The 22,608-nt window shown below is 50.9% G+C and overlaps 1 protein-coding gene across 1 annotated transcript in view; it reads left to right on the forward strand.

The window, feature by feature from the left end:
* acoxl (acyl-CoA oxidase-like) overlaps positions 1-22,608 on the forward strand; it is a 667,710-nt gene that overhangs the window by 25,766 nt on the left and 619,336 nt on the right. The window contains exon 3 of the mRNA XM_072500077.1: positions 904-987. Within this exon, the coding sequence (XP_072356178.1) occupies positions 904-987 (84 nt within the window). The remainder of the gene's footprint in view (positions 1-903; positions 988-22,608) is intronic.

The following is a 22,608-nucleotide window of genomic DNA, read 5'->3' on the forward strand; positions in this document are numbered from 1 at the left end:
TCTCCCTCCGTGTACCCGAACAGGCGCCGGAATGTGGCGACTAGGAGCTTTTCACAGTAACTTCATTGAAGCCTACTTGTGACAATAATAAAGATTATTATTATTAAGAGGGAATAGTTCAGGAATGGGGGCTGGAAGAATAATAAATATACACTTCCAATGTCCTGGCGAACCCATGAATAAATCAAAAAGAACACTGGGTAATCTAGTCAAAAGGTATGGAATACAATTGTCACATAGTTAGTACTCACATTTGAGAAAGAAGGTCATGGATTTCCTTACCCAATCCAGGGTTTTCTTACACAATCCAGGACATCAGCACGTGATCTGGGCTGACACGTCAGCTTAAAAAAAAAAAAAGCAGAGTTCACCTGGTGTCTCAGCCATCACTTACCCCTCACTTAACAATGCCAAATACAGATTAGATGGCTGTTCATTGGATCTTGCTGTTGATGGGACTTTGCTATGCATGAATTGGCCGACATGGCAACATTGGCAGTGCTTTGAAAGTAATTAATTGGCTGTGAAACAGCTTGGAAATGCTTTGAAATGTGAAAGGTTACATTAGTTTAAAGTTGGTTCATAATGTCCTGGGCAGGCCACAGTTAGAATTATCCTTGATGTTAAACCATGCAACTTAGATGTTTAATTTTTAAGGGCTATTTAGGCTAGCTAGGAACATTCTCCTTAACTCTGCATCTTTCTGACCCAGAGGTAGAACGAATGTTTGCCTTCTCGGCCTCTGCCAGTCCGACTTGATAACTGGGAGCTGAGTTGGGCATCCTAGCCTACATTCACCCGACTACCTTGTTAATACATGTATGTTTACTCTGTGGTACCTGTGCTGTTTGATTTATAAAAAAAAAAAAAAATTGAACTCTTTTGTGTTGGCTGTTCTTTCAGATAGAAATGAAAAAGCACTGTGTCAATAAAAGTCTGGCAATTGGAGAAGTACTTTCCACAGCTGACCTCACGACTGGAGTAAAGGTAAAGCAAGACTTGTGTTATTCAGATTAATGGGAAGTGTTACACAGCAACTTGGTTAGAATGCTAAGTTGGTCACCAGAGGCTGCAGGCAAGTGACCACACGGAAACGACTGTGGAAAAAGTTTGATTTATTTCCTTGTATATTTACAACTCTTACTCCCCAAAGGGTCTCCCGCACCCGGACCACACTTGGACCAGGGTATTTATGTCCCAGCAGTCTCTGATTGAAGGGGGTACGTTGTACTCGGGTGAGGCCACAAGGACTCTGAAGTTGCAGACCCTGGGACTCCTCTAGGGTTATAACACCTTTAAAGGAAAATTAGACATGTACACAAGAGAGAAAGGAACAGAGCAGAGATGGTTGAGGGAGACTTCATAGAATTGTTCAAAATTGTAAAGTGTTTTCATAGAGTAAATAAGAAAATGTTTCTACTGCAGGGTGAGGTTAAATTGACCAACTGAATTGGGAGCCTCCCACTACGTATCAAAACGGAGTCAGCCATTTTCTCCAAGAAGGATTATCCAACAGTTACATAGGGAGTACAGCAGCCAGGCCCACCCAAGAAGGCCACCAAATCCACTAACAAGATTAAATAAAGAAAAATCTGCAGTCAGTGTCGGCTCACCTTATTTCACCCCGCCCTCGGACATTACTGCACCCAAATATACATACAGAAAACAGTAAGGCGAGCATGAACTGCTAAAACTAACTACACTATTAACCTAATCCCAACAGAACAAAATCACTATGCTCATTATCTAAAACCACATAATGAGCTGCAGTCTGCCCCTCAGTACCACTCCCATTAGCTAACTCTTTGGTTAGCAGGGCGACTTCCACCCAGTGTTATGAAAAAAGCTTACAGAAAAAAGACACAATGTATAAAAATCCCTTAAAAACACGGTACTCCAACAAGGAACTATATATTTACACAACCGTTAGAACCACTAGAGCAAACCCCACATAAAAATTAAACCACCTCCCCATGTCCAACAAACATTTAACCCAAACAAGCAGAAAAATGCAAAAATTAACAAGGAGCCCCCAACAATTCCCCATATCAACAAGCCCATCCCCCCCACAAAACCTCAATCAACCCATACCCAGTCCATGCTTTTTTTACAAAGGCATCCGCCTCATCCGCGCAGCAAAAAAAATAACTTTTCCCTCTGGTCACACTTGGCTACACCGGGTATACAACCCCCCCAAATCGGACTCACTTTTATACAGGACGTCAGACAGCAATGTCCTCCTGTTAGAGGGGAGGATCCTTGTGCAACAGTAACCATGCCCGACTGAGGGCTCTTTTGGAAGTAAGGTGTCAGATAGTCCATCAAAAAATCGGAGCTCCACTCTCATCACCCGACAAGTCAAGGAAATACAATGATAGAAAACATGTTCCAGAAGGTTGCCGATGAAATGAAATGAAAATCGCTTATTGTCACAAGTAGGCTTCAAATGAAGTTACTGTGAAAAGCCCCTAGTTGCCACATTCCAGCGCCTGTTCGGGGAGGCTGCTACGGGAATTGAACCGTGCTGCCGGCTTGCCTTGGTCTGATTTCAAAGCCAGCGATTTAGCCCTGTGTTAAACAGATGGCAGATGATAGACTATTGCAAGCACTGCCAAAGGGCGCAGTCAACAAAGTTATAGGAATAAGAAAAGTGCGTGCTGTTCAGGGAAGAACCGAAGGCCAGTACTGGCCCACACCATGCAGGTATACCCACTACCAGAAGCAGGGACAATGCAACTAAACTGCATCATTATGACCAACATTGCCCCAACAATGGTGGAATGGCTGGTAAACGGTCATCCACTGAAAATGGAGGTTGATATTGGAGCTGGGGTCACTGTTATCGGGGAGCAGACATATAATCACCTCCAAACTGGGTTTCAACTCGTGTTTAGGAGACACAAAGGCCAGACAAGCCACCTAGACGGGGGCACCACAGGGACCCCTGTGAACTACAAGCAGCAATCAGTTGTATGAAGTAGAGCCAAAGCCAACATTTGTTCCCACCCCGTTGCTACGCCCAAATATTTTATAGCAAGTTCCATACTCCCTATTGGAAAAGGCGGAGACCAAATGTCGGCACCTGAAAAATCTCAGCATATTAAGGTCTGTAGAGGACTTGCAGTGGCGTTCGCGAATGGAGCGGCCGCAGCAAAGAGGCTCCCGCAGATCCACAAAGTCGCGGGTTTTCCCGGTGGGTTTTTAAAAAGAATTAAAACCCCGCGAAATCGGCCCTGCCTCCCTCGCCCTGCCCAGGCGCCAAAGCTCCGTTCCACGGAGCTGAAGAGAAAAAGAAGAGGAGAGATTGGTCCTGTCAGCGGAGCTGCTGCATGTGGAGGAGGAGTGGGGATCGGACTGAGAAACTGCCTGAAAGTCGGAACACTGAGAGGATAAGACAAAAAAACAATTTTTTATTCAACCTTTTTGTTTCCCCTCGCCTGAAAATGTGAAAACTTTTTCCAAAAAAAAACTTCAAGAAACATTTTTGTTTAATCCCCTTTTATAAAAAAACAATAGTTTTTGAAAGGCGTGAAAACCCTTGGTTCTTTTTTCATTTGGGGGGGGGGGGGAAAAAAATCTCTTTTTTGCACCAAAACCCAGGGAAAAAAGGAGAAAGGCACATAACAGGAATATGCCTGCAAATAATAATAAATCGGTGGACGGCGAGATGCAAGAAGGAGCAGCAGCGAAGGCGAAGGAAAAAAGCAGGAGCTACGGCCGCGCATGCAGATGACCCCACGGGGCGAGGCGGAGGTTCAGGCGAACCAGGAAGCAGGAACAGAACACGGCGACCATCACCCCCCTCCCCATACACACTGGGAGGAATGGAGAAGTGTGCTGAAAACTGAAATAAACACCATAAAGGAGGAGATAAAAACGGAGACAAACACCATGAGGGAGGCACTCCGGACGGAGCTCCACACAATGATGAAGGAGATGCTGGCGGAGACCATGGCCAAAATGCAGCGAACCATCGATGGCCTGGAAAGGAAGGTGGCGGCGCAGGAGAAAACGATTGACGAGTTGGAGAGGGGCGCATCGGACCAGGGCGACAGGATGGTAACTCAGGAAACCGAGTTGAAAAGGCTTGTAACGACCCAGGGGAGCCTGAGAGGGAAAGTGGAGGACCAGGAAAATAGGTCCAGACGGCAGAAGGTTAAAATAGTGGGTCTGCCAGAGGGGATGGAGGGCAGGGACCCAATAGGCTACGTCACCCAAATGCTGGGCAAGCTAGTGGGAAGGGAGACATTTCCAAACCCCCCAGAAATCGACAGGGCGCACAGGTCGCTCTGACCCAGGCCCAAAGCTGGGGAGCAGTCCAGAGCGATTATCGTGAAGCTGCACAGGTTCCAGACAGGGAAAAAACCCTAAAGTGGGCCCGGCAGGCGAAATCAAGCACGTGGGAAGGGAAGACCATAAGGGTGCACCAGGAACTTCCGGTGACGGCGGGCGGGAGGCAGCCGCACATTGGAGGGCTCCTGTTTGGGAACGGCATTTTCGCGGAGTAACGCCCGGTCCTAGGGCCAGCGACGTCAGTAAAAGTCGGGGGATAGCGCAAGGAGAAGAAGGATGTCGAAAATCACCAAAAAAGCGGCTGAAAGTCCGTTGGAGAGGGGAAAGGTCACCACGGGGTCAACAAAGAAAATGGAGGCTGGAGCACCAGTGGAGGCCGCAGTGCTTACGGCTGAAGAACTAACTAAGGTGATGGCTGCGGAATTCCAAAAGCAGTTGGCGCAGATTGAGAAATGTATGGAGACGGTGAGGAAGGAGATGCGGGAGGTTTTGAATGTGCTGGTGGAGGAGGCGGTTTCCCCGGTGAGGACGGAGGTGGCGAGCGCAGTGGCGGAGGTGCGAGAGCAAGGGGAGGCGCTGAAGGAAGTGGAGGAGATGGTATTGCAGCACGGCGATCAACATGCCTCGATGGGGAAGGTGATGGACACTAACAAGTATCTGAGAGGAAAAATGGAAGATCTGGAAAACAGATCCAGGCGACAGAATTTGAGGGTCGTGGGGCTGCCCGAAGGAGTTGGAAGGACTAAAGCCGACTGAGTATTTTGCCGCGATGCTGTCAAAACTACTGGGGGAGGGGGAGGACCCCTCCCGATATGAACTGGATCGGGCTCATCGGTCGTGGAGGCCTGTACCAAAGGCGAGTGAACCGCCAAGAGCAGTGACTCTGTGCTTCCGTAGGTACAGTGTGAAGGAGAAGGTCCTGAGCTGGGCCAAGCATAAGCGGGTGGTGCGGTGGGCTGGAGCTGGTATACGTGTATACCAGGACTTTACGGTGGAGCTGGCGAAGAGGCGGGCTGCCTTCAACCGGGTGAAGAGGGCACTGTACATTGGCAAGGTGCAGTGCGGCGTTGTATATCCAGCGAAGCTGAGGGTGACTTACAAGCTCAGGGACTTTTATTTTGGAACGACGGAAGCAGCGGAGGAATTTGCGAAGGCAGAAGGACTGTGGCAGAACTGACAAATTGAGGAATGGCCATGTGCCGATGTAACCTCATGACTGTATTTTCTTTTTTTTGTATCACTGCGCGCGGGTGTAGAGATTAAAGGAGACAATGTGGTATATATTTGGACAAGGGAAGGGACGGGACTTTCACTCGAAAGGAGGGCTCTTTGGGGTGTAGGTAGATATGCGGGGTTTGTGTGCTAAAAGGGGATCTTTGGGCTTTCCTAGGGCCGGGCAAGGGGGAAAGGGACCTGGGCGGAGGCCTCCACGCTGGCCGGTTTGAGCCGGCCAGTGAACGGGAGTGAGGTGGGGGGAGGGGCTGCGGCCATCGGAGCCTGGCAGAACAGGGTCCGAGTGGTCTAGCCGGGGTGGAAAGTTGGGGGGAGGGAACCGAGGTTGGGGGAGGGAACCGAGGTTGGGAGGAGGAGTTTTACAAAAGGCATTGGACGGGAGGAGCTGGAGACTTTGTGGGGGGGGGGGGGAAGCTGCTTTTTAACACCCCAGCGGCAGCGGAGGAGTTTGTTAGAGCGATCAAACTGGGGAAGGGACAGCCACAACGGCCAGCATGAAAGTGACGGGGATGGAAAAGAAAGGGAGAATCGGAACAAAGAGCAGCGGGCAGACTGAAAACCGAGACCATACGATCACGTGTTTGGTGTACTGCGAGGGGCTGTGCTGACTCGTTCCCAGGCTCGTTCCATCTCTCAATACAATGGGGGGGGGGAGCGGAGCAAGGTGAACGAGGGTGTGAAAGGCGGACAGGAGGGCGAGACGAAGGGCCAGCAAAAGAAAGGTAAAACAGGACCAGAGCAGGGCAAGTACTGGGAGGGGGGACACCGTGCTAGCGAGGACAGCCAACACTGGAGGGCAGGAAGAAAGGAGGGCCGCGGCGTGCCTCTCCGGGGAGAGGGAGCGCCTGGCACAAAGAGGGGTGGGGACAGGGCAGACGGGGGGGACAGAGGGACAGGGACTATGGGGGGGGGGGGGGGGAGAGGAGTCTGAGAGAGCGCAGAACAGCAGAGAAGTGAAGGGAAGGGTGAGGTAGATAAGCAGCATGAACACAGGCCTTGGCAGGCATGGAGCAGGGCGAGGAAACAAGATGGCGCCACAAACAGCCACTCGGGAGGGCAGAGGGCGACCCTGGAGTGCAGGGGCGCAGCCATGTGGCGTAAACACAGCTGGCGGCCATGTTGGGTGCCCCCTGGACAAAAGGAAATCCTGGGGCCCGACCACATGGTGAGTGTGGCGACCGTGGCTATTTGGGACTGCCCGCTAATAAAGGGAAACCCCGGATTGCAGGGGCGCCTCCACCAGGTAAGTATGGGTTACACCGCAGGACCGGGGGGGGGTCAAAAAAAAACCCCACCAGGATTGTTACCTGGGATGTAAGGGGACTCCACGGCCCGGTGAAAAGATCCAGAGTCTTCACCCACCTAAGAAGCCTAAAAGCAGACATAATCTACCTACAAGAGACGCACCCGAGGGAGAAGGACCGACTGCTGGTAAGGAAGGGCTGGGTGGGACAGACGTACCACTCATGCTGCGGGACGAGTGCTAGGGGGGTAGCAATATTAATTAGCAAGAGGACGAGGTTTACGGAAACCAATACAGTTACGGACGTAGGGGGAAGGTACGTCATGGTCAGCGGTGCCCTGGAAGGGGCACCGGTCGTACTGGCAAATGTGTCCGCTCCCAACTGGGACGACTCAGAATTCATAAAGAACACCATGGCAGAGAGGGGAAGGCAGGCAGGGGGTTTGGGTCTTCCGAACCAGATATTACTACTGGGTGGAGAAGGTGCGGAGCTGGGTCAGAGGGGTTGATTCCCAGTGGGTCAGAATGGAGGAGAGTTTGTGCAGGGGGTCGGGATTGAAGGCGCTAGCGATAGCGCCGCTCCCGATAGCCCTGGGGAAATACTCAAGGAGTCCGGTAATAATAGCTTCATTGAGAATTTGGAGGCAGTTTCGCCAACACTTCGGGTTGGGGACAGGGTCAAGGGAAATGCCGATTCGGGGGTACCACAGATTTGAGCCACGGAGGTGGGATGGAAATTTCCGGAAATGGGAAGAGAAAGGGATTAAGACACTAAAAGATTTGTTTCTTCGTGGTCGGTATGCCGGATTGAAGGAGCTGGAAGCTAAGTATAGTCTGGAGCAGGGGGAAATGTTTAGATACATACAGGTTTGGGATTTTGCCAGAAAGGAGATACAGAGCTTCCCGATGGAGCCGGCCTCCACATTGCTGGAAGAGGTGCTGACGACAAGCGGGCTGGAGAAGGGGTTAGTGTCAGCGGTTTACAGAGCTATTTTGGAAGAGGAGACAGGCACCACTGGAAGGGATCAAAGCAAAGTGGGAGGAAGAGTTGGAAGAGGATATGGAGGAGGGGTTCTGGTGTGAGGTGCTCCGGAGAGTGAATGCCTCCACCTCGTGCTCGAGGTTGGGGCTGATACAGCTGAAGATGGCATACCTCACCAGGGCGAGGATGAGCCGATTCTTTGAGGGAGTGGAAGATGTGTGTGAATGAGGGGGGGGGGGGAGACTAATCACGTTCATATGTATTGATCCTGTCCAAAGCTAGAGGATTACTGAAGATTTTTAAGGTAATTTCTAAAGTGGTACATGTGAAACTGGACCCGGGCCCCCGGGAGGCCATATTCGGGGTGTCGGACCAGCCAAGGTTGGAAACGGGTGCAGATACTGTAGCCTTCGCCTCATTGATCGCCCGAAGGCAGATCCTGAGAGGTCGGCGAGCAGCCTCTCCACCCTGTTCCCTGGCGTGGCGGGGGGACCTGTTGGAATTCTTGACTCTTGAGAAGGTTAAGTTTGAACTGAGGGTTCCGGTTGAGGTGATGCACTGCTAAGCCGCACGTTTCGGCAGCTCCCGTTCTAATGGACTTTTGGGCTCTTATCGGGAGCCCCAACGGAATTTTTTTTCCACCTAACCCGGTGTGGGGTGACGAAGGAAGGAGTCCCCCTGTGTGTGTATGGAAAGGAGCGGCGGTAGTGGCCAGATTGCAAAGGATCCTTTGGAGCAGCGGCAGAGAAGAGAAGGGAGAAGCAAGATGGCGGCAGATGGAGCCCAGATGGTATGGGGCCCGGACCAGCAGGAGTTTCTCCGACGATGTGTGGAGGAGCTTAAGAAAGAGGTGCTGGCGCCGATGCTACTGGCAATCGAGGGACTGAAGGAAACAGAAAAGGTCCAGGCGATGGAGCTCCGTGGAGTGAAGGCAAAGGCAGCCGAGAATGAGGATGAGATACAGGGCCTGGTGGTAAAAACGGAGACACCCGAGGCACTACACAAGAGGTGCGTAGAAAGGCTGGAAGCCCTGGAGAACAGCTCGAGGAGGAAGAACCTACGGATTCTAGGTCTCCCCGAAGGAGCAGAGGGAGCTGATGTTGGGGCTTATGTGAGCACGATGCTCCACACGCTAATGGGAGCTGAGGCCCCAACGGGCCCCCTGGAAGTGGAGGGAGCGTACCGGGTCCTCGTGAGAAGACCAAAGGCAGGTGAAACACCAAGAGCAATAGTGGTGAAGTTCCATCGCTACATGGACAGAGAGATGGTCCTGAGCTGGGCCAAGAAGGCACGGAGTAGCAAATGGGAGAATGCGGTGATACGTGTGTATCAGGACTGGAGTGCGGAGGTGGCGAGAAGGAGGGCGAGCTTTAACCGGGCAAAGGCGGTGCGCCATAGGAAGAAAATAAAATTTGGCTTGCTGCAGCCGGCGCGGTTGTGGGTCACGCATCAGGGCAAGCACACTACTTCGAGACGGCGGATGAGGCATGGACATTCATCCAAGAAGAGAAACTGGACTAGATTTGAAGTTTGATGTTTGGAGAGAAGCAGCGAGGTGGTGGTACAGGAATGTAGGAGGGCAAGGCGGAGATGGTAAGAGATGAGGTGATCGGGGCGGGAAGGCGCTGCCTGGGGGACCGACGGGTGCGCGGGACCTGGATGGGGAGATGGCCTAGAAAAGGGGGTGGCTAGTCGACGAAGGGGGGGGGGGGTGAATGGCCCCCCAATCCGGCTGATCACGTGGAATGTGAGAGGCTTAAACGGTCCGATTAAGAGGGGCACGGGTGTTTGCGCACTTAGAGACTGAAGGCGGACGTAGTCATGCTCCAGGAGACGCACCTGAAGGTGGCGGATCAGGTTAGACTAAGAAAAGGATGGGTGGGACAGGTATTCCACTCTGGGTTGGATGCGAAAAACAGAGGGGTGGCAATATTGGTGGGGAAACGTGTATCATTCGAGGCTAAGAATATAGTGGTGGACAGTGGGGGCAGATATGTGATGGCGAGTGGCAGACTGCAGGGAGAGGCGGTTGTGCTGGTGAATGTATATGCCCCGAATTGGGATGACGCGGGATTCATGAAGCGAATACTGGGACGTATCCCGGACCTGGAGGTGGGAAATTTGGTAATGAGGGGAGATTTTAACACTGTGCTGGATCCAGGGCTAGACCGGTCCAGATCCAGGACCGGGAGAAGGCCGGCAGCGGCCAAGGTGCTTAAGGGATTTATGGAACAAATGGGGGGAGTGGATCAGTGGAGATTCGCCAGGCCGATGGCTAAAGAGTTCTCTTTCTTCACCCACGTCCATAAGGTATACTCCCGGATAGACTTTTTCGTTTTGGGAAGGGCACTGATCCCGAAAGTGGCAGGAACGGAGTACTCGGCCATAGCCGTTTCAGACCACGCCCCGCATTGGGTGGATTTGGAACTAGGAGAGGAAAGGGACCAGCGCCCACTCTGGCGAATTGATATGGGACTACTGGCGGACGAGGGGGTCTGTGGAAGGGTGAGGGGGTGTATTGAGCGATACCTGGAGGTCAACGACGATGGGGAGGTTCAGGTGGGGGTAGTATGGGAAGCGCTGAAGGTGGTGGTTAGAGGAGAGCTGATCTCCATCAGAGCCCACAAGGAGAAACAAGAGGGCAAAGAAAGAGAGAGATTAGTGGGGGAAATTTTGAGGGTGGATAAAAAATATGCGGAGGCCCCAGACGAAGGGCTATACAGAGAAAGACGAAGACTACAGACGGAGTTTGACCTGCTAACCACGGGAAAGGCAGAGGCACAGTGAAGGAAGGCACAGGGGATGCAATATGAGTATGGGGAAAAGGCGAGCCAGCAGTTGGCCCACCAACTTCGGAAGAGGATGGCGGCGAGAGAGATCGGGGGAGTTAGGGACGAAACGGGAAATGTGGAGCAGAGAGCAGGGAAAGTGAACAAGGTGTTCAAGACCTTTTATGAGAGGCTATATAAGTCCCAAGCCCCGGGGGGGAAAAGAAGGAATGTTACACTTTCTGGACTAGCTAAGGTTCCCGAAGGTGAAGGGGCAGGCGGTGGCAGGTCTGGGGACGCCAATCGAGGTGGATGAGGTGATTAAAGGACCGGGGAACATGCAGGCAGGGAAGGCCCCGGGACCAGATGGGTTTCCGGTGGAATTCTACAGGAAGTATATGGATCTGTTGGCCCCACTCTTGGCGAGAACCTTTTTAATGAGGCTAAGGAAAGGGGGATGCTACACCCGACAATGTCGGAGGCGACGATATTGCTAATCCTGAAACGAGATAGACACGCTGCAATGCGGGTCATACAGGCCTATCTCACTCCTAAATGTAGATGCCAAACTGCTGGCAAAAGTGATGGCGACAAGGATAGAGGATTGCGTCCCAGGGGTGGTACATGACGATCAGACAGGGTTTGTAAAGGGGAGACAACTGAATGTTAATGTACGAAGGCTGCTGGGGGTGATGATGACGCCCCCACCGGAGGGGGAGGCAGAGATATTGGCGGCGATGGATGCAGAGAAGGCATTCGATAGGGTGGAGTGGGACTATCTGTGGGAGGTGCTGAAGAGGTTTGGGTTCGGTGAGGGGATTATTAGATGGGTCAGACTCCCCGATGGCAAGCGTAGTCACAAACCGGCAAAGATCGGGGTATTTTCGGGTACATAGGGGTACAAGACAAGGGTGTCCCCTGTCCCCGTTACTGGTCGCGTTGGCAATTGAACCACTGGCCATAGCGCTGAGGGATTCTAAGAAATGGAGGGGGGTGCTTAGAGGGGGAGGGGAACACCGAGTGTCGCTCTATGCAGATGATCTACTGCTATACGTTGCGGACCCGGTAGAGGGGATGCCAGAAGTAATGCAGATACTTGGGGAGTTTGGAGAGTTCTCGGGATACAAACTAAATATGGGGAAGAGCAAGCTTTTTGTAATGCACCCCGGGGAACAGGGAAGGGGATAGATGCTCTGCCACTGAGGAGAGTGGAAAGGAACTTCTGATACCTGGGGATCCAGGTGGCCAGGAACTGGAGAACCCTGCATAGACTTAACCTGACGCTACTGGTGGAGCAGATGGAGGAGGACTTTAAGAGGTGGGATATGGTGCCGCTGTCGCTGGCAGGCAGAGTGCAGGCAGTTAAAATGGTGGTTCTCCCGAGGTTTCTTTTCGTGTTTCAGTGCCTCCCCATTCTGATCACAAAGGCCTTTTTAAAAAAAAAAAAATAGACAGGAGCATTACGAGCTTTGTGTGGGCAGGAAAGACCCCGAGAGTAAAGAGGGTGTTCCTGCAGCGCAGTAGGGACAGAAGGGGACTGGCGCTGCCGAGTTTGAGCGACTACTATTGGGCTGCCAATGTGTCGATGGTCTGTAAGTGGATGAGGGAGGAAGAGGGAGCAGCGTGGAAGAAGCTGGAGATGGCGTCCTGTTAAGGGAACAAGCCTAAAAGCGCGGGTAACGGCGCCGCTGCCGTTCTCCCCAAAAAGGTACACCACAAACCCAGTGTTGGCAACGAGCAGGAATTAGGAAGCTGAGAGACCTGTTTATAGACGGGACGTTTGCAAGTCTGGGAGCGCTAGAAGAAAAATATAAGTTGCCCCCAGGGAACGCCTTCCGGTATATGCAAGTGAGGGCATTTGCGAGGCAACAGGTGAGGGAATTTCCGCAGCTCCCGACGCAGGGGATCCAAGATAGTGATTTCTGGGGCATGGGTTGGAGAGGGCAAAGTGTCCGAAATATATCGGGAGATGAGGGACGAGGGGGAGGCGATGATAGAGGAGCTGAAGGGAAAATGGGAAGAAGAGCTGGGGGAAGAGATTGAGGAGGGGCTATGGGCGGATACCCTAAGTAGGGTAAATTCCTCGACCTCGTGTGCCAGGCTTAGCCTGATTCAATTTAAGGTTCTACATAGAGCACATGTGATGGGAGCACGACTGAGCAGGTTTTTCGGGGTGGAGGATAGGTGTGGGAGGTGCTCGGGAAGCTCGGCGAACCACACACACATGTTCTGGTCGTGTCTGGCACTGCATGAGTTCTGGGGGGGGTGGCAAGGGAAATTTCAAAGGTGGTGAAGGTCCGGGTCAAGCCAGGCTGGGGGTTAGCTGTATTTGGGGTTGCAGAAGAGCCGGGAGTGCAGGAGGCAAAAGAGGCCGATATTTTGGCCTTTGCGTCCCTAGTAGCCCGGCGTAGGATTCTACTCCTGTGGAAGGAAGCAAAACCCCCAGGCATGGAGGCCTGGATAAACGACATGGCAGGGTTCATAAGATTGGAACAAATAAAATTTGCGTTGAGAGGATCGGCTCAGGGGTTCTCCGTTCCTTGACTATCTCGCGGAACGATAAGGAAAAGGTAGAAATGACAGCAGCAGCAACCCAGGGGGGAGGGCGGGGGGGAGCACTATTCTGTGTTTTTGCTATTTGCTTTTCTTTTTAGTTTTTGTTGTTAGTTCACTATATTATTTAAATAATGTTATTTGCCAGTTAATGTATAATCCCTTGTTGAGTTGTAAAAACGGGAAAAAATTTTGTTTGAAAAATTTTAATAAAATATATTTTTTTAAAAACGTTTGAACTGAGGGGAGGGATGGAGGGGTTGTATAATTCATGGGCATTATTCATTCTGCACTTTCAAGAACTGGACAACATCGAACGTTAGTTGGGACGTGTGGGTGGAGGGGGGCTGTGTGTGTGTGAATGGCGACTGAGTGATCCCTAATTCCTTTTTGTCATTTGTTTGTGGGAACATGCGAGCTAATGCGGGGCTGGTTTAGCACTCTGGGCTAAATCGCTGGTTTTTAAAGCAGACCAAGGCAGGCCAGCAGCACGGTTCAATTCCCGTACCAGCCTCCCCGAACAGGCGCCGGAATGTGGCGACTAGGAGCTTTACACAGTAACTTCATTTAAGCCTACTCGTGACAATAAGCGATTTTCATTTTCAATGTTTGGTGGGAGGATGGGATCGTTGTTATTGATATGGGGATTGACATATTTGTTACTGATTATTGTTTATTGTTGGTGGGTGTAAATTTGGGAGAAAATGTGAAAAAGGAGGAGAATAAATATATATTAAAAAAAAAAAAAGACGATGGTAGAAATCCCCTTGCCACGGACCCACTGACCGACTGATCAAACCCCAAAGCAGGGAAAAAGACTGGCATGGCTAGGGAATTAGGAGCATTTATGGAGCAGATGGGGGTGGTGGACCCATGGAGGTTCCTGCACCCGGGAGAGAAGGAATTTTCATACTTCTCAAAAGTACACAAGGTGTACACCCGTGTCGACTTCTTTGCAGTGGGGAAATCGGTGCTTCCAGCGATCACTGGGACGGAGTCTGCGATCGTTATCTCTGACCACGCTCCACACTATATGGATGTGAGGTTGGAGACAGGCCGGGCCCAGCGCACCACATGGAGGCTGGATATGGACCTCCTGGCCGACAAGGCCTTCTGTCAAAAATAATCGCGGGCCATAGGCTACTACGTTAGTAACAACCAAAACGGGGAGGCTCACCCTCCACGTTCTGGGAGGCACTGAAGGCCGTGATTAGAGGAGAGATCATGGCCTACAAGGCAAGCAGAGATCGGGAAGAGAGGATGCCCAGGCAACAACTGGTGGACACCATCCTGGAAGTCGACAGAAAATACTCCGAGGCCCCGACTGTAGAACACAGAACATAGAAAAATACAGCACAGAACAAGCCCTTCGGCCCACGATGTTGTGCCGAACCTTTGTCCTAGATTAGTCATAGATTATCATAGAATTTACAGTGCAGAAGGAGGCCATTCGGCCCATTGAGTCTGACCGGCTCTTGGAAAGAGCACCCTACCCAAGGTCAACACCTCCACCCAACACTAAGGGCAATTGTGGACACCAAGGACAATTTATCATGGCCAATCCACCAAACCTGCACATCTTTGTACTGTGGGAGGAAACCGGAGCACCCGGAGGAAACCCACGCACACTCTGGGAGGATGTGCAGACTCCGCACAGACAGTGACCCAAGCCGGAATCGAACCTGGGACCCTGGAGCTGTGAAGCAATTGTGCTATCCACAATGCTACCGTGCTGGCCTTAAGAACAAATTAATCTACACTATATCATTCTACCGTAATCCATGTATCTATCCAATAGCTGCTTGAAGGTCCCTAATATTTACGACTCGACTACTTCCACAGGCAGTGCATTCCATGCCCCCACTACTCTCTGGTTAAAGAACCTACCTCTGACATCCCCCCCCTATATTTTCCACCATTCACCTTAAATTTATGTCCCCTTGTAAGGGTTTGTTCCACCCGGGGAAAAAGTCTCTGACTGTCTACTCTATCTATTCCCCTGATCATCTTATAAACCTCTATCAAGTCGCCCCTCATCCTTCTCCGTTCTCATGAGAAAAGGCCTAGCAGCCTCAACCTTTCCTCGTAAGACCTACTCTCCATTCCAGGCAACATCCTGGTAAATCTTCTTTGCACCTTTTCCAAAGCTTCCACATCCTTCCTAAAATGAGGCGACCAGAACTGTACACAGTACTCCAAATGTGGCCTTACCAAAGTTACAGCTGCATCATCACCTCATGGCTCTTAAATTCAATCCCTCTGTTAATGAATGCTAGCACACCATAGGCCTTCTTCACAGCTCTATCCACTTGAGTGGCAACTTTCGAAGATGTATGAACATAGACCCCAAGATCTCTCTGCTCCGCTATGTTGCCAAGAACTCTACCGTTAACCCTGTATTCCGCATTCATATTTGTCCTTCCAAAATGGACAACCTCACACTTTTCAGGGTTAAACTCCATCTGCCACTTCTCAGCCCAGTTCTGCATCCTATCTATGTCTCTTTGCAGCCGACAACAGCCCTCCTTACTATCCACAACTCCACCAATCTTCGTATCGTCTGCAAATTTACTAACCCATCCTTCTACTCCCTCATCCAAGTCATTAATGAAAATCACAAACAGCAGAGGACCCAGAACTGATCCCTGCGGTACACCACTGGTAACTGGGATCCAGGCTGAATATTTGCCATCCACCACCACTCTCTGACTTCTATCGGTTAGCCAGTTCGTTATCCAACTGGCCAAGTTTCCCACTATCCCATGCCTTCTTACTTTCTGCATAAGCCTACCATGGGGAAACTTATCAAATGCCTTACTAAAATCCATGTACACTACATCCACTGCTTTACCTTCATCCACATGCTTGGTCACCTCCTCAAAGAATTCAATAAGACTTGTAAGGCAAGACCTACCCCTCACAAATCTGTGCTGACTATTCCTAATCAAGCAGTGTCTTTCCAGATGCTCAGAAATCCTATCCTTCAGTACCCTTTCCATGACTTTGCCTACCTTCGAAGTAAGACTAACTGACCTGTAATTCCCAGGGTTATCCCTAGTCCCTTTTTTGAACAGGGGCACGACATTCGCCACTCTCCAATCCCCTGGTACCCACCCCTGTTGACAGTGAGGACGAAAAGATCATTGCCAACGGCTCTGCAATTTCATCTCTTGCTTCCCATAGAATCCTTGGATATATCCCGTCAGGCCCGGGGGATTTATCTATCCTCAGTTTTTCAAAATGCCCAACACATCTTCCTTCCTAACAAGTATTTCCTTGAGCTTACCAGTCCGTTTCACACTGTCCCCTCCAACAATATGGCCCCTCTCATTCGTAAATACTGAAGAAAAGTACTCGTTCAAGACCTCTCCTATCACTTCAGACTCAATACACAATCTCCCGCTACTGTTCTTGATCGGACCTACCCTCGCTCTAGTCATTCTCATATTTCTCACATATGTGTAAAAGGCCTTGGGGTTTTCCTTGATCCTACCCGCCAGAGATTGTTCATGCCCTCTCTTAGCTCTCCTAATCCCTTTCTTCAGTTCCCTCCTGGCTATCTTGTATCCCTCCAGCGCCCTGTCTGAACCTTGTTTCCTCAGCCTTACATAAGTCTCCTTTTTCCTCTTAACAAGACATTCAACCTCTCTTGTCAACCATGGTTCCCTCACTCGACCATCTCTTCCCTGCCTGACAGGGACATACATATCAAGGACACGAAGTACCTGTTCCTTGAACAAGTTCCACATTTCACTTGTGTCCTTCCCTGACAGCCTATGTTTCCAACTTATGCACTTCAATTCTTGACTGACAACATCGTATTTACCCTTCCCCCAATTGTAAACCTTGCCCTGTTGCACGCACCTATCCCTCTCCATTACTAAAGTAAAAGTTACAGAATTGTGGTCACTCTCCAAAATGCTCCCCCACTAACAAATCTATCATAGATTATCATAGAATTTACAGTGCAGAAGGAGGCCATTCGGCCCATCGAGTCTGCACCGGCTCTTGGAAAGAGCACCCTACCCAAGGTCAACACCTCCACCCTATCCCTATAACCCAGTAACCCCACCCAACACTAAGGGCAATTTTGTACACTATGGGCAATTTAGTATGGCCAATCCACCTAACCCGCGCATCTTTGGACTGTGGGAGGAAACCGGAGCACCCAGAGGAAACCCACGCACACACTGGGAGGATGTGCAGACTCCGCACAGACAGTGACCCAAGCTGGAATCGAACCTAGGACCCTGGAGCTGTGAAGCAATTGTGCTATCCACAAGGCTACCGTGCTGCCCTGGTTCATTACCAAGTACCAAATCCAATATTGCCTCCCCTCTGGTCGGACGATCTACATACTATGTTAGAAAAGCTTCCTGGACACACTGCACAAACACCACCCCATACAAACTATTTGATCGAAAGAGTTTCCACTCAATGTTTGGGAAGTTAAAGTCACCCATGACTACTACCCTGTGACTTCTGCACCTTTCCAAAATCTGTTTCCCAATCTGTTCCTCTACATCTCTGCTACTATTTGGGGGGCCTATAGAAAACTCCTAACAAGGTGACTGCTCCTTTCCTATTTCTGACTTCAACCCATACTACCTCAGTAGGCAGATACTCCTCGAACTGCCTTTCTGCAGCTGTTATACTATCTCTAATTAACAATGCCCCCCCACCCCCCACCTCTTTTACCACCCTCCCTAATCTTATTGAAACATCTATAAGCAGGGACCTCCAACAACCATTTCTGCCCCTCTTCTATCCAAGTTTCCGTGATTGCCATCACATCGTAGTCCAAAGTACCAATCCATGCCTTAAGTTCACCCACCTTATTCCTGATGCTTCTTGCTTTGAAGTATACACACTTCAACCCATCTCCGTGCCTGCAAGTACTCTCCTTTGTCAGTGTTCCCTTCCCCACTGCCTCATTACACGCTTTGGTGTCCTGAATATCGGCTACCTTAGTTGCTGGACTACAAATCCGGTTCCCATTCCCCAGCCAAATTAGTTTAAACCCTCCCAAAGAGTACTAGAAAACCTCCCTCCCAGGATATTGGTGCCCCTCTGGTTCAGATGCAACCCGTCCTGCTTGTACAGGTCCCACCTTTCCCAGAATGCGCTCCAATTATCCAAATACCTGAAGCCCTCCCTCCTACACCACCATTTCTGCAGCCACGTGTTCAGCTGCACTCTCTCCCTATTCCTAGCCTCGCTATCACGTGGCACCAGCAACAAACCAGAGATGACAACTCTGTCTGTCCTGGCTTTTAACTTCCAGCCTAACTCCCTAAACTCGTTTATTACCTCCACACCCCTTTTCCTACCTACATCGTTGGTGTTGGTACCAATGTGCACCGTGAATTCTGGCTGCTCCCCCTCCCCCTTGGGGATCCTGAAGATACGATCCGAGACATCCCTGGCACCCGGGAGGCAACATACCTTCCGGGAGTCTCGCTCGCAACCACAGAATATCCTATCTATTCCCCTAACCATTGAATCTCCTACTACTATTGCTTTTCTGTTTTTTCCCCCCCCTTCCCTTCTGAGCCCCAGAGCCAGACTCCGTGCCAGAGACCTGGCCGCTAGGGCCTTCCCCCGGTAGGTCATCTCCCCCCACCCCCCCAAACAGCATCCAAAACGGTATACTTGTTTTGAAGGGGAACGGCCACGAGGGATCCCTGCACTGTTTTCCTGTTTGTTTTCTTTCCCCTGACTGTAACCCAGCTACTCTTGTCCTGTACCTTGGGTGTGGTTACCTCCCTGTAACTCTTCTCCATCACCCCCTCTGCCTCCCGGATGATCCGGAGTTCATCCAGCTTCAGCTCCAGTTCCCTAACACGGTCTTTGAGGAGCTGGAGTTGGGTGCACTTCCCGCACGTATAGTCAGCGGGGATACCCGTGGTATCCCTCACCACCCACATCCTACAGGAGGAGCATGCAACTGGCCTAGCCTCCATCCCCTCTTACCTTACAGAATATAGCTGCCCTGTGGACCAACTGGACCTCCGCCCTCCGACTCTGCTCCCAGTCAGCTGCACTCTCTGTAAACTCCTGGCTCCCTTCTCGCTCTTTGCGGAAATGTAGGAAACAAACTGAAAGGAGCGCTTTACTCCCTCCTCACCTAACTCCCTCAGTCATCAAACTCTCACTATAACACTCAAATGCACCAAATTCAGCACTCCCTCAGTCACCAAACTCTCACTATAGCACTCAAATGCACCAAATTCAGCACTCCCTCAGTCACCAAACTCTCACCATAGCACTCAAATGCACCAAATTCAGCACTCCCTCAGTCACCAAACTCTCACTATAGCACTCTAATGCACCAAATTCAGCACTCCCTCAGTCACCAAACTCTCACTCTAGCACTCAAATGCACCAAAATTCAGCACTCAATGCAAACAAAGTCTGCACTGTAGGGGAGCACTTTTATACTGTGAATCTAGCCTCTGAAAACTGGCCTAATCCAATTGACTAATTAACAAGCCCCAGCTGCAAGTGCCTACAAGTAGAACCTTTGTTTAAAGCCTATTGAAAATTCACCTTCTAAACCAAACAGCAACTTTTAAGCTAATTAACTAAATAAAAGAAAGACTAGACTTTAGATAAAAATGAAGCCTTATATACTCCCTCAGTCACCAAACTCTCACTATAGCACTCAAATGCACCAAATTCAGCACTCAGAGCAGCTGGCGGAGAGAAAAAAGCTGCAAATGGACTTTAACCTGCTATCCAGTAGGAAAGCAGTGTACCAACTCCGCCAGATACGGGGGACCTTCTATGAACACGGAGACGAGGCTGGCCGCCTATTGACTCACCAGCTGAGACAGCAGGCAGCCACGGGGGATATAGTGCAGGTAAAGGATAGCAGAGGCAGACTGGTAACAGAACCAAAGAAGGTAAATCGGGCATTTGAGACCTTCTATGGGGACTGTATGCCTCCGAGCCCCCCAACGGGGGGTGGGTAGGGATGAAATAGTTTCTAGATGGACTGGAACTACTAGTTGCAGGGGAAGACAGACGGGGGGGAGCTGGAAGCACCAATAGACGTGGGAGAAATCATGGAGAGCATCAGCTCCATGCAGGCGGGGAAGGCACCGGGACCCGACAGGTTCCAGGTGGACTTCCGCAAAACATTTGCACCAGTCTTGGCTCCGCACTTAAGGGACGTGTTCGCGGACTCACTGGGAAGGGGCACCCCCCCCGCCCCCCCCCCCCCCCCCCCCAATGCTAGCGCAGGCCACAATTTCACTGATACCCAAAAAAGATAAAGACCTGACGGAATGTGGATCATACAGACCCATTTCACTGCTGAACGTGGATGCGAAAATACTCGCAAAGGTCCTGGCCAAAAGCTGGAGGGCTGTGTACCAGAGGTGGTCGCAGAGGACCAAACAGGCTTTGTCAAGGGTAGGCTGCACACAGCAAACATCAGGCGGCTGCTGAACGTAATAGTGACCCCCTCCGGCGAGAGAACACCAGAGGTGATCGTCTCCCTGGACGCAGAAAAGGCCTTCGACAGAGTTGAATGGAAATACCTCCTCGAGGTACTAGAACGGTTTGGGCTCGGAGTAGGATTCACCGCCTGGGTGAGGCTCCTGTACAACTCTCCCAAAGCGAGCGTCCGAACTAACACCACCAGCTCTGAATACTTCCAGCTGCAGAGAGGAACAAGACAGGGCTGCCCCCTGTCCCCACTCTTGTTCACGCTAGCCATCGAACCCCTGGCGATAGCCCTGCGGGACGTGAAAAGCTGAAAGGGAATCCGGAGAGGAGACAGAGAGCACAGAGTCTCACTCTATGCAGATGACCTGCTCCTCTATGTCTCGAAGCCACAGGAGGGGCTGAAGGCAATACTGCAAATACTGAAAGAGTTTGGAACCTTCTCGGGCTACAAACTTAACCTGGGCAAAAGCGAGGCATTCCCAGTGAACCCAAACGGGGGAGGGAGAGAGCTGGAGGGGCTCCCGTTCAAAACAGCTCAGAACAGATTCCGCTACCTGGGGATCCAGATAGCCAGAAACTGGACACACATCCACAAGGCACCTGACCCGCCTGGTGAAGTAAGAAGAGACCTTCAAAGGTGGGGCTCACTCTCACTCTCCCTGGCGGGGAGAGTGCAGACGATCATGATGAACGTACTGCCAAGGTTCCTCTTCCTGCCGAGATCCATCCCGATCTTCATCTCCAAGGCCTTTTTCCAAAACGTAGACCGTCTAATCATGGCGTTTGTGTGGGGGTGGGGGGGTGGTAAGAACCCGAGAATTCCCAAACCGACACTGCAAAGAAGGAAAATCAAAGGGGATTTGGCCTTGCCAAACCTACAACACGACCATTGGGCAGCAACGGCAGAAAGAGTGAAGGGATGGTACACAAACCTGGCACAGATGGAGGAGGCATCCTGTAAAGGGACAACCCTCCGGGCCCTGGCCACAGCAGCACTCCCATCCTCCTCAACAAGATACACAACAAGCCCATGTGGTAGCGGCCACGCTGAGAACGTGGACCCAACTGAGAAAACACTTTGGATAGCCAAAATGGCCCCCATGGCCCCCATCTGCGGCAATCACCGATTTTCCCCCCCCCAGCCATGCTGGATACCACCTTCAAAAGATGGAGGTGGGACGGGGTATCGGAGCAGCCAGAGCTACACATGGGGAAGGGGGCCAACGCCCTTGCTTTTGCTTCCCTAATCGCACGTCGGAGAATCCTACTCGGTTGGCGATCGGCAGCACTACCCACAGCTGCAGACTGGCTGGCTGACCTTTTGGAATTTCTCCACCTGGAGAAGGTTAAGTACGTCACCCGAGGGTCAGAGGAAGACTTCCTGGATACTTGGGGGCAGTTTGTCGGGCTGTTCCAAAACCTGTTCGAGGCCAGCAACAAGGAGTAACCTAATAAGAATTTTGGGAAAAAATACACCAAGATGGATGAGGTACCAAAAGACGGCGCAACCCGGGGGACGGATGGATGGACAACGGGGAAGGGGGAGGAACCATGGACCGATCCAGAGGGCAACAAAATGCACTTGGGGTCAGTTAAACGAAGGAGAAACTAAACCTCAGTATAATAAAGGAAATTAGTGCGGGTGAGAAAAATGTGGTGTACACAACTGTTTATAAATATGGGAAATGCCAATAAAAAGATTTATAAAAAAATAAATCCCCAACTAACGTGAAATACTGAACAATATAACATTCTAAAATATGTTTTACATAATCAAAACAGTGACACATTCACTTGTAAAGTGAGAATCATAGAATTTACAGTGCAGAAGGAGGCCATTCGGCCCATCGGATCTGCACCGGCTCTTTGAAAGAGCATCCTACCCAAGCCCACACCTCCACCCTATCCCCATAACCCAGTAACCTGACCCAACGCTAAGGGCAATTTTGGACACTAAGGGCAATTTAGCATGACCAATCCACCTAACCTGCACATCTTTGGACTGTGGGAGGAAACCGGACCACCCGGAGGAAACCCACGCACACACTGGGAGAACGTGCAGTCTCCGCACAGACAGTGACCCA

The sequence above is a fragment of the Scyliorhinus torazame genome, chromosome 4, assembly GCF_047496885.1.
Source record: "Scyliorhinus torazame isolate Kashiwa2021f chromosome 4, sScyTor2.1, whole genome shotgun sequence".
Classification (NCBI taxonomy): domain Eukaryota; kingdom Metazoa; phylum Chordata; class Chondrichthyes; order Carcharhiniformes; family Scyliorhinidae; genus Scyliorhinus; species Scyliorhinus torazame.